The sequence below is a fragment of the Marmota monax genome, unplaced genomic scaffold (assembly GCF_021218885.2).
Source record: "Marmota monax isolate L192 unplaced genomic scaffold, Marmota_monax_Labrador192_F-V1.1 WCK01_AAM20220418_F8-fsc00174, whole genome shotgun sequence".
NCBI classification, from domain to species: Eukaryota; Metazoa; Chordata; class Mammalia; order Rodentia; family Sciuridae; genus Marmota; species Marmota monax.
The window spans coordinates 3,111,104-3,131,078 of NW_026694860.1; the positions used below are offsets into that span (position 1 = coordinate 3,111,104).

Consider the following 19,975-nt stretch of genomic DNA (forward strand, 5'->3'; position numbering starts at 1 on the left):
TAAGGGCTTACTGGATAATCCTTGTGTATCTGATTTTAGAGAAAAGATTTTTCTGACACTTGTTAAAATAAGAAATACATTTTTAAGACTAGCACAATATTGTAATAGGGAAGACAGATGTTGCAATACAACAAAGATAGGTAGGGATTTATAGCCAACTAGAACTAGGGAGTTAGTGGGAGGAAAATTACTGAGGAGACATCAAGGGTAAGAAGATTCTTGATACACTAGTTTAACAGGATTCTTGCTAAAGATCAGCCAGAGCCTATGTATCAAGAGTAGGGATGAAGAACTTGATCAGATATCCAGGGGAGGGTTTTCTCTAAACTAATTTGGTATTATTTTTGCTAAAAGTAGACTTGCTAAACTACGGACATGTAAGGCCAAGGTAGAGGTGTGGGAAAAAAAGTGCTCAAAGTAGTATAATTCCTTTGATCAAAGAAAGAGTCTGTCACAAAAAGCAGAAACAAGAAGAGAAATTCAAAACATCATCTCTACTTTTAATCCTACTGAGAGTATATAGAATTGTTTCTAAAAGACTCTGGGAGACATGTCTATAAAACCAAATGTACAATAACAATCCCCACCACACACACACGTTTTTAATGTCAAAACTTTTAACTTTATATTCCAGCATTACCCGAGAGAACTTTTCAGTGACAATGGAAAGGTTTTATGCCCACATTGTCCAGTACAGTGGCCACTAACCATTTCTGGCTTTTGAAGCACTTGAAATGTGGGTAGTAGAACTAAGGGAGTAAATGCTTAATATCTTAAATTTTAATTCATTTAAATTTAAATCATCACATGTCACCTGTGATTTCTATATTGGACAATGAAGAGAAGACTGTTAACAGCATATGGGCTAGAGTCTATTTTTTCTGATGGAGTTACTCCTAATTAGGAGACTTCCCAAATCATTTTAGACTTTCAAACATTTCCTCTGTAAGTCTGAATTTCAACAGATAGATGCCGCATATTGACCGACTCAACTGAAAGTGGAGTCAAAGAGGAAATAGAGTAGGGTGCTGGTAAGACCATGGCTATTGTAGTTGGCCCTGTTTTGACTTCTCTATTAACTGTGACCCTGGAACTTCCTTTCTCAGCCTAAGTTTTCTCATCTGTAAAATGAAGATACCAGTTCCTACCTCACCTAAGAATTAGAAGATTAAATGGGGCATGCATTTAGTAGCATGTTTAGAATATATAGTTAAGTTTGTTAAATTTTAAGTCTATTGTTAATTACAGATCTTTTTAAAACACTGATTTAGAAAATTATGTGAATGCCTACATACAATTTCCCTGTATACAACTTGATTTGAATTCTACAACAGTTGGCATAATCCAGAGCAAATACCATAAGCATATTCCTTTAAGTATATGTGGAATGCAAGCTCTTCTTAATGGGACAGGAAGAGTTCCTGCTACTGGTGAAGATCTATGTGCACACGTCAGTATATTACCAAGCATGGCAGGCACCATGACAATTCTCCAACACTGACATCCTTCCAGATCCATGGCCCAGATCTCTTGCCCTTTAGCAAAGTATATTTGTGGCTTCTCTAGTTCAGAGGTATCAATAGTCATCACTCCACTTAACTCAAATTCAGTCACATTACAGGAACATTGACTTCTTCCATTTTGTTTGTTTGTGGCTGTGGGTTGCAGAATGCGGTGCAAGGTGTGATTGATAATACTGTAGTAGAACATCTGAGAGCCCAAATCGGAAACTTCTGTCCAATACAAGCGACTACAGGGGGGGAAAAAAAAGTCCCTCCAAGTTAATGAGCAAAGTATATAATTTCAAATAGTAGTTTCTAATGAAGATCAATCATTTGTATAATTGGAGGACAAATGCAGCCTTAGGAGAGAGCATGTCCAAGAGTCTAATAATGTTATGAGCTGGGGAAGACACAAGAAGTCCAACTCATACCATTTTCCAATGATTTTTCAACAAGTATATTTACAACTAAAGCCTTGGTGCATAATTAACTTAGGTGCTTATAGTCCAAGTGACTTACATGCCATTAATGGCTGTAAATTTTCTAATTTTTCATTATACCCATCTCCATTATTTTCTTCATTTGTTCCTATTCTTAATACTAGTATCCTAGTGAACAATCTAATTTGAGAATAGCCTAAACTTTTAAGGGCACAAATAAAAATATGCCTTTCCAACCTGGAAAATTGCTATTCAGTCGCTGAATAGAGACCTTAAAATTCATTTGATGAAGACATTAATTAAGCCAAGATGGCTGAGCCCAGGGTAGCTTTTGCTATGCGACACCTGTTGTACACCTGTTCCTGATCATCTGTCACTGTCTCAGTCCTCTTTGTGTCCTTACCAACTTATGATATTATTAGATCCATTAGTACAAAACTCTACTACTGGTTTCCTCCTGGTAATTAGCCTAACTTTAGGTTAGTCAAATTTTCTGTATGGATTAAAATTACGTATTTGTGGTTATGAGCTCATATGTAAAATTATGGACTCTAAGTTAATGTAATGAACCAAGAATGCTAAACATCTCGTTTTCTAATATTAAGCCAAAAAACATTACATTAAATATGTTGACATTGGTTTCATCACAACAGAAAAAGATAACATACCTTAAAAGAGGAGATACAGAAAAAGAAATTATTGTTGAATTCCTTTTGCACATCTTCAGCTCCCTGGGATACTTCACCTTGTGTTCAAGATCCACATCAAATATTTGGATTCCATCTTGTGATTCTTTCACAAAGTAGAGATGTCTTGAAATCCAGTCAATTGTGATAATTGTGATATCAGAAACCAGTGCATCTCGGAAAAGCTTAAAGTTAGGTAAAGAACACAGCCAAAAAGATATTATTAATTTTTTTTAATGTGAAGACTTTTCTGTAATTATCCATATCACTTATTTACTGCACTCCTCCTTTGTAATCCAAAGCCTCAATAATTCTGGATTGTGTAGTATTGTAACATGAGCCATCCTCTTATTTTGTGTATTTTTCCTAGGTAATTTCAATGATCTTGACTTCAACTACTATCCATAGACCAGAGCTAAAAATTCGCATTTTCAGCCAAGATCCCTTACCAATTCAAATATCAAACTACCTACTGAACACCTCTACATGGATGACCCCATAAAACAGAATTTATTGCCATACCCCAAAATCTCCTTTTCTCTTGCACTTTATATGTTTATGGATTTCCAATATTCACCCGAGGAAACAAATAGGACAAACGTGGTTCCCCTTCACTTTTTTTTTCCTCACAAATCTATACACAGTGAACTAATCTTACTTTAAATATCTCCCAATGTGTCTCCACCTTTCTCACTTCACTGCCTGGCTAACTCAAGCCCAATATTTCCTGCCTGGATTTCTGAGATTTGTTCCTAATTGTCTCAGTTTCACCTCTCCAAGTCATGGCATACACTGCTGACAAAGAGGTCTTTCTAAAATATAACTTGTCCAAGTTAATGACCCATGAAATTTCTTTGATGGCTTGTTGCTGGCTGCCAGCTTGATACCAGACTCTTTAGCATGTTAAAGGAGGTTCATAATGCTTGGGATCCTGCCTACCTCTCCAGCTTTGCCGCCTGTTTACTTTCCCTCCACTTTCACCCCCTACCTGCATGTTCCTTCTGCATGTTCCCCCTACCTACAAATGTAGCTCCTGAGCATACTCTTTGGAATGCCTTGGCACTTGCTTCTCTCTCTGCTTTTCTCTACCTTCCCTTGGCTCATCTTCCTTGTGCCCAACATGTTTTTCCATTCTACCCACACCACCACCACCTCAGCCTGGATTGACGCTCGTTTCTGTGATTCTTCTATATTCTGATCACAACCTACCAATTACACTAGTCTGATTTCTATATTAGCTAATTATTTAGTGAATGCCTACCACATTCCAGGCATTGTGCTGTGTTTTAATAGATTCTCTCATTTAATCTTCATGGGAACCCTATGATGAAGCACTATTTAATCACAGAAGTTAAATAACTTGTTGTTAGTCACAGAATGGAGCCAGAAATAAATTCCAGCTAGTCAGATCCCAAAACTTGCCCTCTTAATTACTGTGAAGCAATGGCTTCCTGATGTCAGACTAATACTAGACCAGTTTTGTTAGGAGCAAAGCCTGTAATTTTTTTAATCCCTCCCCATAGTTTGGATCTGGAATGTCACCCAAAAACCCATGCATTAAAGTCTTGGTCCCAATTCACAGTGCCATTGGGAACTAATGGAATCTTTATGAAAGAAAGGGGGACTAGTCGCAGGTCTTTAGGTCACTGGGAGAGCATGCTCTCAAAAGGGATTGTGGGACCCTAGTCTCTTCCTCATTCTCTCTTTTGGCCAGGAGGTGAGCTGACTTTGATCTACCACATACACTCCAACATGACGTGCTGCCTCACCACAGGTCCAAAAGCGGGGGTTTGGAGGGGGATCTTGTGGAGAGGGCAAATGACCATGGACTGAAATCTCCAAAACGTGAGCTAAAATAGGTCTTTTGACTTTATAAGTTGATTATCTCAAGTATTTGTTCCCATAACAGAAAGCGAACACACTTCTCTATCCTCAGATTCTAAAACAACACCCCAAACACAGTAACCAAAAATTAATCCTGAATGACATTTGCCCAAATCTATAGTCTTTGTAGCTAAATAATTACACAGTATCTGTCCTTTTCAGTCACTCTAATCCTAGTAGCTCAACCACTGGCCATTTATTTTAATTATAAGGTAATATGATATGTAAATAGTCCACTTCCTTCATTTCAAAAGAATTACAGAGCAATGTACTTCAGAGCTGGAACGATTCTGCAAATTCAGGAGGAAGAGTGAGTCTCCTTGAACATAATAACCCATCTCATTATCGGCTGTGTAGCCTACGGCACTGATGTTTCCTTCTGCTGAAAATGTCCACACAACTTGATTTTGATCCATATCTAAAAGCACTATCTTGTTGCCAAGAAGAGTTATGAGGTAAGGAAATGGGTTGATTTCTGAAAATGAAAAACAAATAGATATCATGTATGAGAAAATCAGATTAGCAAAGTCTCTTGAGCAAGTATGGGGCAGTTTTTAAATCCACTGGCCTCTTTTGGGTTCATCTAATAGTTTCAATGAAGACTTTTAAGCCTTCTAACCCTAGATTCTTCAAAAATATTTTGGTGATGAGAAAAATTGATTATTTTATTTCACCTCAACTTCAGAGTTGCTGTTCATATCTCTAAAGACATCCATGGGGGTAAGGGTGCTTTTAAATTGTTACACAGATTTAGATAACAAATACCTGATGTATAAGACTTTACTATGTCAGAAAATGGTCCAGGTCCTTTAGATGTAAAAACTCGAACCTAAAGGAAAGAAAAGGAAACAAATGGATACATTCAATAGTATTGTCTGTGGGAATAAATAACTTCTGAGACTGACAAATTATTGAATGTCTTATTTTCACTCCTGATACACGATAATTTCAAATAGCTGCTTAAGCCTAAGTATATGGCAATAAATAAATATATTGTCCCATACTTACGTTGCTGGGTTTTTTATTTCTTAGTTTTTTGTCTTGTTTTGTTTGGGGGTATAGAAAAGTTAAAAAAATAGCATAATTTCTATTGCAAAGAAAGAAAAATAAAAACTAATTTCTGAAAACATCTGTGAATTTAATGTATAGCATGAGTGGTGATAGATGTGTAGATCAATATGATTCTGATGGTCATTACCCAACATAGACACATATCAAATCATCACATTATACACCTTGAATATGTACCATCTTTACTTGTCATTTGGACTTTATAAGATAACTAAGAGATCTTCAGCTAATTCCAAGATTAGATTACATAGAACACAACAGAAATAAAACTATACAAATTATGATAAATTTCTACTTATCTTAAATTCAATAGCTAAAAGTATCATATAACTAAATTTACTATATTTTTAAAAGGACATTTATAAAAGAAAACAATTAAACTTATATTAAAAAATAATGCATTTCAAACCATTTTCACATATATTATCTCTTTTGAGGGGGATGGGAAATACCAGGAATTGAACCCAGGAGAACATCTTCACCCCTTTTTTATATTTTTTATTTAGAGACAGGGTCTCACTGAGTTGCTTAGGGCCCCACTAAGTTGCTGATACTGGCTTTGAACTTGTGATCCTCCTGCCTCAGCCTCCCCAGCCGCTGGGATAATAGGCATGCACCACCATGCCCAGCTATTATCTCTTTTGATCCTCACAACTACTAGGAGTAAAAACTGGACCTGGATTATAATTAAAGTAATTCATCTAATAATGACAAATGTAGAAAGAGGCACAACAACCAAATCATCCAAAGTTTGCATAATTTTCTTTCCGTTGTTTCACTCCACATCCTAACAGTCAAATTTTTATTGAGTAACAAAGCATTACCATTTTCAAAACTTGTATATGTGCTATCTCAATCAACAGAACTTTGGATTGCCTTTATTATAGTCTAGCATTAAATACACTTTATTATGCTCTGCATATTAACATCTGTATGATTTATAATGGTACATTTGTATATAGCAGTCTTTTTATACAGAACAGTGTTATATAAAATTCATTCATATCCATTCATACATATCACTTTGCACATTTTATGGTGACTGAAATTTGAAACTGTCTACATATAGACATACATACTTAGCCAGAATATTTATTTAACTGGAATAAATTAAATAATATATATTATCTCTAATCTTTTTGATTAGTATATGTAAGCTTAATTATCAAAATAATTATTAAATTAGAATTTTACCAAAAGAAAAAAGATCCATAGGAAACTCAAATCTTGAAAATATCATTTCTCCAAAAAAAGAAATGGAAATTAACTCTAAATATGTATAATTGTCACAAGCATAGTAATTGATGAAGATATGAAAATCATCAAGACTCCTACTGTAAGTGAAAAGTTATTTCATATTAAATATTTAAATTAGCAAAATGCAATGACAATAGATTTTTTTTCTTAACTGATGTTCTCCTTCTGCTCTGTCAATAGACAAGTGGTAACTGTGAGATATAACTATGCAGAACCTCGGCTTTTATTTTTATTGACATTTACCAAGTCAGGGCACCTAGACGGTTCACAGGGGTGTTTTGATGTGGTTATAAAGGAGTCTAGGAGTTGAATTATGGTATATCACCTCCTAGTCATACAACTTTGATAATTGACACTCACAGGGTTTTTCTTCAAGAATGAGATCAAATGAGATTAAGAATATAAGAATACAATCATGGTGCCTGACCTATGATGAAGACATTGACAAATATTGCTTTATTCTGAATCTGAAAAGTACCCTTAATGCCAGAAAGTTGCTGAGATGTTCTTTACCCAAGCTGTTTTCTCCTTCCTGTACATTTTTGCTGCCCACTTGACCCCTCTGATCACAGTGCACTTCAAGTTATTACAGAGTAGGAATTCTCAACTTAGACCTTTAATTAACCCTCTTTGGCACTAGGTAAGACTCCCATATTTTAGTTTTCTCTCTCGTACCTGGAAGGCAACAATATACCCAGGACTCATGCCCTCCAGTCGAAAGGACATCACTGAAGGAATTAAGTTGACGGCAATCCATTGTTTAAATGTATCGTTCAAGTCACTTTGGTTGGATATATGATAAAAAATTTCAAATCTTGTTAACACACCATTTTCATGCTTAGGTTTATTCCACCTAAATTCTATCACAACTTCATTCTTATTGAGGTGTTTTCCACTTGGTAATGTAAATATTCTGGGGTTCTCTGGTGCTGATGGAACTGAAAAACAGAGGCATAGATAGGGCAGAAAAGAATATAAGCCTTTAACCACTCGTAATCAGAGTATGTATATCTTAGCAGTAAGTATTTCTCTTCTCAGGCAGTTGAGGTACATGTCTCTCATTCTTAAAGATCTTCAGGAGAGAAAATTCCATAGATTTCTTCAGGAATATATCCTGATGTTTCAGCAAGTCTTACTAACAGGAAAGGTTTCCTGTGTCCAACTCAAAATCCCTCCTACTACCACTTAAGCCCATTTTTTCTCATCTGTGCCCTGTATAGATCGAAAATTACTGGTTCTCCTTACAAAATACAACACTCACTCTCATCCTCATAGAGCAATTTAGCTGGAGGTAGAAAAGTCAGAAAGGGAGACAGTAACTTTAAACAGGCTTCAGCCAGCTCAGGGTATAAAATACAGCATATTAGGGATCCTCTCACCCTAAACTCCCTAGGAGGCAGAAAGTTTTGGAGAAAGCTGATAACATCCCAAGGATATGACCTGTTTGCTAGAAGCAAACCAAGCAGTTCAATCTCTTAGTTCTTTAATCAAGAGAAATTCCTCTGCCTGATTTCTAAGTCCTTCTACCATAGACATCCCCTTCTTTCTCAAGACTCCTCCACGAGTTTCCACACCTGCCCCCATTCCAATGGCATTGCTCCTTAATTTTCACCACTAACACCATCAACCCCAGCCATACTGTGTTTCTCATATGGGGGGGCCTCTTCTTTCTCCATCTCTCAGAACCCAGCTAAAGTTTCTGATACCCAAAGACCTTCCATGGTCATATCAGTCCTTGTCCTTCTACCTCTTCTAAAAATATCTGAGGCAGCTTGAAATGCATGAAGGTTTCACAATGTCATCTACTCACTTACAACATTTCTACTCAGTTTTCACTGTCCTGTTGCTATTATGCTAGCAGTGCATGTGTTTATCTCTACACCATCTTATGAGCTCTGTCATAGAAAGCATCTTTTCTTATTCCTTGTTAACTCTCCACCAATCTGATGTAGGACTGACACAACTAAGTCCTTAATAACGGTTGGTCAATTTGAATAATGTGTTGCTACACTGTAAATATCCTGAAGGTGAGAACCAAACCCTATCTTCTTTTTTATTACCCCCAACATCCAGCAGATGTTGAGCCTGTCCCACTATGGGATCCCTTGATGGACGCAATGAAGTTCATTTCCACAGAACAGTGCCACCAAATTTGATATCCCAAGAAAAGAAGAGTCCAAGGTGCACTATGTTTCTGTTCTGAGACTCATGGATAAATATTGTTGAACGAATTGCAACAGTAAAAAAAATGCAATGGTTAATGGATATCTATGTTTATTGAACTCTTGCCACCTGCCAGGTCCTAGGTTAGGAAGTATATGTAAATTAAATTAATATGAAGTTATTATTTGCCAACATTTGCAAAAGTGATTGAATGGAGACTTGCTGAAACTGGAATATAAATTCTGAATTAGGTCCCAGCCCCTCCCATGGGCAATTACTAGGCTTCCATTTCATATAGATTATAGAATAATCTATAACACCTGTCCTATGCACCTTAGAGCTGTGTGAGGATCAGATGAAATGATCTTTCTGACACATAATGGTTATATAATAAACTTTTAATAAAGGAATGATACATATGAATTGCTTTATACACTTTAAAGTGGTATATATACATGCAAAGATATGGCTAGTATTCTTTTGGATACATTTGCAAAAGACAAAAAAACATAATATTTAGGCATAAGTTATTCACCCATAAAACATTCTGAGTTACCATGTTTACGAACACCTGCCTTCCAAGAAATTTTCTCTGCTTTTAAATGTTCATTTTCCTAAGGAAAATTTTCATAAATTGCCTGAAACAATTTGTGGTTTTGCATCTTGTGCATCACTACAACAAAGTGAAACAGTCTTTGAGAAATCTTTGAAATTTACTTCTTCTGGAATAAATTATGCAGATTTATTTCATAAGGCTACTCTAATCTCCAAATATTTATTGGAAGGGTAGTGAATCTGAACATATATACAAAACTGAAAGTTATTTTAAAATATTATTAACTACCCATTCCAAACAATGGGAACTGAGATTCTGCCTTTTTTTTTAAAGAAAGATTTTTACCCCTATACCTGTTTCAGGTGCTCGAAGTAATAGAGATGTTTTGAGGCCCTTTCCCCAGTAGGTATAAGGAGTGACAGAAAGATTAAATAAGGCATAGGGCTCCAGCCCTTCCACAGTAAATACAGGTAAAGGATGTTGTTCACTAGCCAGGAACTAAAATAAAACACACAAAAAACATTTTCTCAGGGGAAGAATTAGAAAATTTTTCATTCCTAATTAACTAAAATCTCAAAACTTCAGTTGACATGTGAAGTCAACACTTGCAATTTTGGAAATGTTCATTTTAGTAAATCCTATATTTTACTGTATATTCCAGTTAAAGTGTATCCAACATAACAGTTAACACAAAGTGAGCAGAGAATGGCTATAAACCAGTGCTCTCAGGAATAACCCCACTAACCAAATGTTATGGAAGTAATAGGAAATGGGCTTAATTGACAAAGTACATATCAGTTTGCATAGGGGCTGATGCTGATGGTACAGACTGTTTGGAAAATTGAACTTACTAGAACCAACACCATACCTTTGAATGAGCCCTGAATTCCACACTGTAGAAGACGATGCCCCAGTCCAAAGGAGGAGGTGCTTTCCATAAGATTTGAAAATTTGAAGCATTTCCTTCAATCCTAAATGAAGACTCTTGAACAGAATCTGGGATAACCTTCGGGGTAGAGGAAAAGTTCCCTTTGGGATGGAGAAAGAAAGGAAGGAAGAAAGGATTTAAGATGATCAATCTATACAGAATCACGGAAAATCAATACAAATCACTATTAATTAGAACTAAAACAAAATTTTTTCTTTAATATATCTGAAAACTATCTTTTTTGTGACTTTTTCAGACTGAAAAATTTGGATTCAAATTAAACAGACTACAAATAAACCAACAGAAATTAACTCATACCTTTCTCCTCTTACAACATAATTCTTAAGAGAAATTCCCAACCTAAACGTTCATTTAACAGAAGGTATGGGGATAAAGGGTATACACAGAAATAACAAAATAAAGTACCTGGCAGAGGCTTGAGAGATGTCTGAATAATTGTGAACTGATTAAATTTAGCTGGCTCTGAAACAGATACACTGGTTCTCTGACCTATTTCCTGAGCTGTGATAATCCTAAAGCCATTGATCCAGAAGAGTCGACCACTATAGTACATGAGTGCATTCTGGGATATTTCAGAAGTACTCCAGGCTGCAAATTCTGTGATGATGATATCCTCAGTCCTGCTGAAACAATGCAAATCAGTGCATGCATCTGCAGTAGAGGAAGAGCTGGTACATGCAAGTACTCATGAAAATATGTTATAAATACATGTGTATAGGAAAATATAGAGGACATAGTTTGCAACAATAATTGGCATACTTTTACTTCCCTATTAAAGAGATTTTTTTGCATTTTTCTTAAAGTAACAGACATAAGCCAATTTTTCTAGGTTTTTTTTCTTGTTAATGTGATATTGCATTAGCAGGATCATTTACAGAGTTGCAGCTTTTGACAAATGCTTGTGATTTTGGTGATACTCTACATCAAAGGTGCAACTTGAATTCCCATAACTTTATCATAACAGAGATCACATCTTTGGTTTATTCCATGTACTCCTACAACATTTGCATTAACAAAAGAAAGACATGAGGCAAGGTACTGATAGGACCAGAAAATACTGATTTAAAAAAAAAGTGAAACCAGTAAAAACCAATGCATCAAGGATAAACTTGCCATCTGTACAAAAGGCTCAAAAAGCACTGACAGATGTGAGGCAGAGGGTTTTGAGACCAAACAAGAACAATGCAATAGACTAGTGCTATAGATAGTACAAGCTAGATTTCGGCTATAATTTTACCTAAAAGAAAACAAAGGAAAGCCTATTATGTCTGAGAGATTTGGAAAGAAAAAAAAAAGGAGATTACCAAAGACCAAGAATTTTCAGGAATTTATCCAGAATTGACAAGAATAACGGTTCCTGACTGTGGTAGCCATGGGAACTCCAGTCCATACAGGCACAGAATAGCTCTGCGTGAAACAAACTTTGCCAAGACCCTGTGTGGTCATTCTTCCTGTCTATCCATCAGCTTCACTCAAGAAACCACTTCATATCTAATCTGGTTCACATGACACCAAGCAGGAGTGGCCTACATGCCCTCATGATTACACCCATTCCTGAATATGACCATGTCCCACTGTGGATTAACAAATTTGCAGTGTAGCCAATACTTCAAAGCCAAACAGAACTGTGTGGAATCCCCAGTTCAACCAACTATTAGATATGCAACTTCAGGCAAATCATTTAAACTCTCATTTGACCATGTATAAAATGCAGATATAATAATACCAAAAATTCTATGTATGGAAGAAAGTGATCTCATTTTATCATGACTTTCTCAAGAAATAAAAAGACGGATTAAAACAATTCTATGACCCTCACCACCCCATCAAGAACAGACAAACCCAACAAGATGAACAGTGAAAACCAATTCAGAAGGCACAGTCCATTGAATGGCTTCTGCTCATTGATTCAGACCTCTCCCCTACTCTTAGTCATCTTATTTACTTGTCACTCATTAGCCTGTGTGATCCTTCTGTTTTGTGAACATTTTTTTCCTGTTCACAAATATCTGTTTCTTCAGTGATGGTTATCAGCTTCTGTGGTTTAGTCAAAACACTCCTTTTCCAAATAAGGAATTCAAAGAGACTATTGTTCAACTTGTTTGTAGATTTTTTTCTCAATGAGAGAGAAGTTAATAAATGACTTCTACTTTAAAAATCTGTATGGTTGTTTATAAACTTATGCCTGTTGCCTAGAATTCCATGTAAACTATCTCAGAGATTCTCAGTGTTTGGGAGTGGTGAATTGATTTTTTAAAAAATAATTTGTGTAAATCATTTTAGAGTGTTGACATTCTCCTCTACAAAATTATAAAGTATAGCGTTTTAAATCAAAATAATTTTTTAATTTTTTTTGAGAATTTCACTATTTTTCCTTGAAAAAACAAAAGTTACCTTGGAACATCATAGCTGGGAACTGTGAATCTTATGATGAAGATGTATAGTCACCAGTATCATTCCTATGGTTCTTTTTCTGGCAAGACACTATTTTTCCATTCCTACAGAAGTATGAAGGCTTTGGACTTGCACCCTTTTGTCCAATTTTACATTTTGTTGTTTTTACTTCTCAGTGGCACTTTCCAGTGACCTTCTAGAAGAGATATACAAAACCTAACTCCAGGTGGAAGAACACTCACCAAGCAGTATGCACTTGGTCTGAGAAAGCTTCTGGACCACCCACAGGGCTGTTGCAGCCTTCAGTGGGAAGGTGTTTAGTCAGCCTTGCTCTCAGGTTTTGTTATGTTTCAGCATTGTTAAAACGGTCCCTAGGATAGAGAATTTTCCTGCAGGACAAGACCAAATCTCTTAGTTCACTGACTTGGATTGTTCCTTACTTCCAGGTGAAGACTCCTCCCTCATGTGAAATTCTCCTACATATCTGGGTTAGCCCCCAAAATTCTTAATATCTAGAGTTCTGCATAACTTCAACACAATTACCTTACTTTCAGGAGGTCAGTACCCCAAACGCTTCATTCCTTAACAAGTTAACTTGAATCAAAACTTAACTAAAAAAAAAAATCACAACATAGCATTTGCACCATAAAGCCTTCGATAAAGCATAAGATGTATGAGGCAAGTATTCTACTGAGAGTTGGTTCATTCAATAAATGTTATGTGTATTTAGTTCTATATTAGCCATTAGGAATACAGTGGTAAATAAGACAAATACAATCGCTGCATTTATAGAATATTCAGCCCTGATGAATAGGCTAATAATTTTCAAATAACTACATCATTGAATGGATTGTAAGAGAAAAATTAAAGTGAGTTCCTTAACAAGGAGATCTAACTGGACCTGGACAGTCAGAGAAAGCCTCCCTTAGGAAACAATGTTTGAGCCAAGTCATGCAGACCGAACATGAATTACCTAGGGGAATTAGGCTGGGGGAACAGTTCAGTCAGAGGGAACAGCAAAGATGTAGGCTCCTCTGAAGCAGTATAATCTGCCCTGACATAGCTAAATATATCTGAACTCTCATGACAAGTGCACCCTTTTCAACTTCTAAGTCAGAAATGTTGTTACACTATTTATAGGTTTATTCTTCTATAAACTAAAAGGAATGGTTGTACATAGGAGGGGGAAGAGCAATTTGAAGGGAAACTCCATTAAAATTCACAAGTGCAGATGTGATGGATAACAGCTGATCATCTTTACTCCCTTCCTGAGCATCCCTCTAATTAACCATGTGACATCAGGCAAATGTATGAATGTCCTAGATATCAGCATCTTTATCTATGAAAAAAAAAAATCATCCCTAAATTTTCCCTCTAAATGTTTTATATGTTATATTTTAATTCCAAATGTGTAGCTAATCGGGTAAAGTTAAAAACTTGACTGTTTAAGCTAAAATAACAAAAGTATATGTATTTAATAGTATGCATAGGATTAAAATATATGATACTAAGAACACAAAATGTGGGAGGATAATAATTGAAATATATAGTCATAAATTTTCCAAATTATTCATGAATAATATTTTTGAATATTCACTTAATAAGTTGAAGATTCATAATGTAAAAATGCTAAAAATGTGCATTTTAATTCTAACACAATGTGAAAATATAGACATAATTAAAATTTCACTAGAGGAGACAGTTTCAGAGTATTAATATATTCACAAAAGAAGCAGAAACATAAGAACAAAGAAACAAAGAGCAGAAGATACAAATGAAAGTCAAACTTCAACATAGTAGGCTTAAATCCAAACATATTAATCATTATATTAAATGTAAATGAACCAAACACCCAATTAAAAGGCAGAAATTATAACACTGCATAAAAAGCAAAATACTATATGCTGTTTACAATTCATACACTTCAAATTAAAAGACACAAATAGATTAAAAGTAAAGGAATGAAAAGAGATGTATCACATAGACTTTAAGGAAAGTTGACCAGGCTATATTAATATCAGACAAAGTAGTCTTTATGCAGAATATTTCCATAATGAATAAATGAATAAGTTTAGCTTACAGTAATAAAAAGGAAATTGATATTGTACATACTAAATACAAAGCACTTGGATACACAAACTAAGCAAACCATAGGCAAATCTAGAACCACAGTGCAAGACTTTAACACCTCTTTCTCAGTGATAGATAATACAGACAGATAAAGATATTTTAATAACACTATTAATGAACTTCACCTACTTGACATTTATAGACCACTGCAGAAAGTAAAGCAAAGAAAACATTCTTCTCTAGTTCACATAGAATATTCATCATAATATATCACATGCTAGTACATAAAATACCTCAATAAATGTAAAAGGATTAAAATTAAACAGAACATGTTTTTTGGCCACATGGTATTAAATAAAAATTGACATAAATAATATTCTTAAAATTACAAATACTCCAAAATTAAACAACATACATTTTTTTCTAAAATCTGAAGAATAAAATGGAATCAGGTACAGGAGGCTTACAGGACACCAAATGTACAAAATTACAACAGACCCACACCAAGGCACATTATTATGAAAATGCCTACAAACATACAAAATAAGGATAGGATTTTAAAGGCTTTGAGAGACAAACAAGAGGGAAACCAATCAGGATCTCAGCTGATTTCTCAACCCAATCAAAGCTAGAAAGTCTTGGATTAATATACATCAAGTTCTGAAAGAAAATGGATGCCAGTCACGAATACTATACCCAGAAACATTAAGCTTCAGAATTGACAATGAAATAAAAACTTTCCACACAAAAAAAACGAAAGTTGAAAGAATTCACAGTGAGAAAGCTTGCTCTACAAAACATACTCAAGAAGAAATGAAAAATAAAAATGAAAACCATCAAAGGGAGGAACTACACTAGAAGAAAAATCAATCAAAGGAGAAAATAATTCAAATTAAAAACTAGAAATAAATCAAAATGACAAGGAATAAAAATTGTATTTCAATAATAACATTGAATGTAAATGGCCTAAACTCATCAATTGAAAGACACAGACTGGTGGATTGGATTAAAAAACAAGATCCAAGAATATGCTTCCTCCAAGAGACTCACCTTGTAGGCAAAGGCATCCTCAAACTGAAGGTAAAAAGATGGAAAAAAAAAAAAAAACATGTAATTCTCATGAATCCTGTAAACAAGGAGGGATTTCTGTATTCATATCAAATAAAGTGAACTTCAAGCCAAAGTTAATTAGAAGGGACAATAAAGGACATTTCATACTGCTTAAGGGAATTATACCTCAACAAGTTATGACAATCACAAATATTTATGCACCAAACAATGGACTATCTATGTACAACAAACAAACCATTCTCAATTTCAAGAATCAAATAGACCACAACAAAATAATACTGGGTGACTTTAACACACCTTTCTCACCACTGGTTAGATCCTCCAAACAAAAACTAAATAAAGAATGTATGAAACTAAAAAAAAACATACAATTAATAATTTAGACTTAGCAGACATATATAGCATATTTCACCTATCAATGACTGAATATACATTCTTCTCAGCATCACATGGATATTTCTTTAAAATAGACCATATCTTAGGCTACAAAGCAACTCTTAGCAACAACAACAAAAACAAAATAGAGATAATACCTTTCATTCTATTGGATCATATGGAATGAAACTAAAAATCAATGATGAAATAAAAATATAAGCTACTCTTAATACCTGGAGCCTAAATTAAAGCTATTGAATAACCAATGGATGGGAGAAGAAATCAGGAATGTAATAAAAAAAAATCCTGAGAGATAAATTAAAATAGCAATACAACATATAAAAATCTCTGGGACACTATGAAGGCAGTTCTAAGAGGAAAGCTCATTGCATTGAGCTCATTTATTAAAAGAATAAAAAGTCAACAAATAAATAACCTAACAATATCTTGTAAAGCCCTAGAAAAAGAACACATCAATACCAAAAGCAATAGAAGACAGAAAATAATTAAAATCAGAGCTGAAATCAATAAAACTGAAATGAAAGAAACCAACCAAAAAATCAACAAAACAGACAAAAAAAGTTGGTTCTTCGAAAAATAAACAAAATTGATAAATATTTAGCCAAGCTAATGAAGAGAAAGAGAAAATTTAAATTACTAAAATTTGCAATGAAAAAGGAAATATTACAACAGACACTACAGAAATACAGACAATAATGAGAAACTATTTTGAAAATTTATATTCTAAAAAAATAGAAAATCTTGAAGACATCGATAAATTTCTAGACACATATGACCTATCCAAATTGAAACAGGAAGACATAGAAAACTTAAACAGATCAATTTCAAGCAATGAAATTGAAAATGCCATCAAAAACCTACCAAGAGGGGGGGGAGTTGTAAGATGAGGGCGAATAGAGTGCATCACCCCTGTGTGCCGCGTCACTGTACAGGTGAATAACGAGTTAGAATGGCCAAAAGCTATCTTGTTAGGAATTTCCAGCAAAACTGGGGTGCACTGAAACCTAGAGGAAGGATTTCCATCACCCGAGGATCAATTACTGGGGCTCAATCACGAGTGAACCGTGCGCCCAGAGATTCAGGCTGATTGATCGGCAGCCCGCCCCGCAGCCAGAGACTGCGGCGCGCCGAGAAACGGCGTGCCAGCAACACAGAGAAACGGTGCTGCAGATTCTGTGGGGTCCTGCCAACTGTGCCCTCACTGTGCTCCAGGCTGAGTTCTGGGTTTGAGACAAGGGAGAGAAACAGTCCAGATCTGTCCTCCACACCTGAAAACCCACCAAGGAAGCCAGCGGCCACCATCTTGGAGAGCTAATGTCACCATCACCAGTTTCTGACAGATCGCAGCAAGTTCAGCGATAGAACAGGTATGTGACATTTAGCCCATCTCCCATACATCAGGGAAATTGCATAAAATCTGTCCCCGGCTTTCCGGGGGCGTGATTATCAGAGTGAGCGTGAATAGAGGCGTGGGGAAAGGTAAAGGCACCTGACCTCCAACTCCCCCCTCCCACCAGTGGCAAAAACAAAACCTGTCTCACCAGCTCTTGGAGGAGTGGCTATCAGAGGGAATCAAAACAACAGGGGGCCAGTTCCCAATAGCCTCACTCCACATCCAGAAAGCTGCAGGCCCAGAGTGTAGCTTGAACTGCGGAGAGATATCACACTGGGGAAGGCCTGTCTGGCAGGAGAAGCGAGGAGACTAGAGACCAGGAATAAACCTAAGCTAACAAGTTTGGAAAGACACCAGGTGGGGGAGGTGGGAGCGGCCTCACGCAGATTGTTTCCTACAGCAGGAGGGCAAAATCTTGGCCCGGAAGGCATAGCACCACCTACTGGAAGCGAAGAAAATAGAAGCCTAACAGTGCCTTTTTTAAAAAAATTTTTTAATTTTTTAATTAATTTTTTAAATTATGATTTTTATTTTATTGTATTTTATTATTTTTTATCATTTCTTTTTCTTTTCTATTTTTTTCTCTTTCTTTCGTCTCTCCCTCTCTCTTTCTTGGTTTGCTTCCTTACCTTTTCCCTATCTTTCCTCTTAAGCATGACCACCCTGATTATGTATAATTTACTAAATGCAAATAGATGAATACTACAAGTCGGTCTATAGTCCGCCTAAGCCCTTAACTACCCCCAAGTACTCCTGTCTATTCTCTTGTTAATATCTGCCTGCATTTGAGCAACCCCCCAAAGAAGCTAACATATACTAACCTCCATACTATCAAATCGCCCGACCTTAACATAAAATCCTAAGTTCAAACCTCAATTCTCTATATGCCATCAAAATCTGTAGGACTTTAATGAAACTAATGAATTTACCTTAAATCACAATTAAATCCAACATCTCTAAACATTGTCTCCCAACACAAATGAGAGATCTTGGAGCTATAAAAACCAAAACAAATTTATAGGAGAAAACAGAAACACAGCAGTCAAACAGAGTTGGAAAGTAATGTGAGCACCATGAAAAAAACAAGGGAAAAAAGGATTACAAACAATGCAGGATAACTTAAAATCACAGGAGAACCTAGAGGCATCAGAAAAATGGACAGAGAAAGAACTCAAGGCATACCTGACTCAGATGGAATGGAATCTTAGAGAAGTCATTAGTCAGCAAGTCCAAACAATGAAAGAATACTTTGAAAATGAATTACATAAGCAAATTCAAATTGCAAAGAATGAACTCTACCAGGAGATAGAGATTTAAAAAAAAAATCAAACAGTAATCCTAGAAATGCAGGAAACCATAAACCAAATTAAAAACTCAAATGAGAATATGACAAATAGACTAGATCAAATAGAAGTCAGAACATCAGATAATGAAGATAAAATGTATCAACTCGAAAATAATATAGTCATCGCAGAAAGGATGTTAAGAAATCACGAGCAATGCAACCAAGAGATATGGGATGTCATAAAAAAACCAAACTTGAGAGTCATTGGGATAGAAGAAGGTATAGAGGTTCAAACCAAAGGAATGAACAATCTGTTGAATGAAATAATCTTAGAAAACTTCCCAGATATAAAAGGTGGAATGGATTGCCAAATCCTGGAAGCCTACAGGACCCCAAACATGCAAAACCGTAATAGACCAACTCCAAGACACATAATTATGAAGATATCCAACATACAGACCAAGGAGATAATATTAAAAGCTATGAGAGAAAGGAGGCAGATTACATTCAGGGGTAAACCAATTAGGTTAACGGCTGATTTTTCATCACAGACGTTGAAAGCGAGAAGATCCTGGAACAACGTATTTCAAACACTGAAAAATAATGGATTCCAACCAAGAATATGTATCCAGCAAAATTAAGCTTCAGATTTGACAATGAAATTAAAATATTTCACAATAAACAAAAGTTAAAAGAATTCGCAGCCAGAAAACCAGCACTGCAAGGCATTTTGACCAAAACACTACAAGAAGAGGAATTGAAAAACAGCACCCAAAACTAACAGTGGGAGGTATCTCAGTAAAGGGGGGGGGGAATAACCAAAGAGGAAAAACTAGCCAAATTAAAATAAATAAATAA

General features: G+C 35.5%; 1 protein-coding gene across 5 annotated transcripts in view; it reads right to left on the reverse strand.

Moving 5' to 3' along the window:
* Positions 1-19,975, reverse strand: part of Ros1 (ROS proto-oncogene 1, receptor tyrosine kinase) — a 130,695-nt gene that overhangs the window by 55,737 nt on the left and 54,983 nt on the right. For 3 of the 5 annotated variants that reach the window (XM_046426423.2, XM_046426421.2, XM_046426426.2), the window contains exons 19-26: positions 10,914-11,131; positions 10,428-10,588; positions 9,913-10,057; positions 7,516-7,778; positions 5,278-5,341; positions 4,785-4,987; positions 2,611-2,813; positions 1,464-1,750 (exon numbers count right to left, since the gene is read on the reverse strand). In XM_046426423.2, the coding sequence (XP_046282379.1) occupies positions 1,464-1,750; positions 2,611-2,813; positions 4,785-4,987; positions 5,278-5,341; positions 7,516-7,778; positions 9,913-10,057; positions 10,428-10,588; positions 10,914-11,131 (1,544 nt within the window). The remainder of the gene's footprint in view (positions 1-1,463; positions 1,751-2,610; positions 2,814-4,784; positions 4,988-5,277; positions 5,342-7,515; positions 7,779-9,912; positions 10,058-10,427; positions 10,589-10,913; positions 11,132-19,975) is intronic. The other 2 variants (XM_046426424.2, XM_046426422.2) reach the window with 1 other exon arrangement.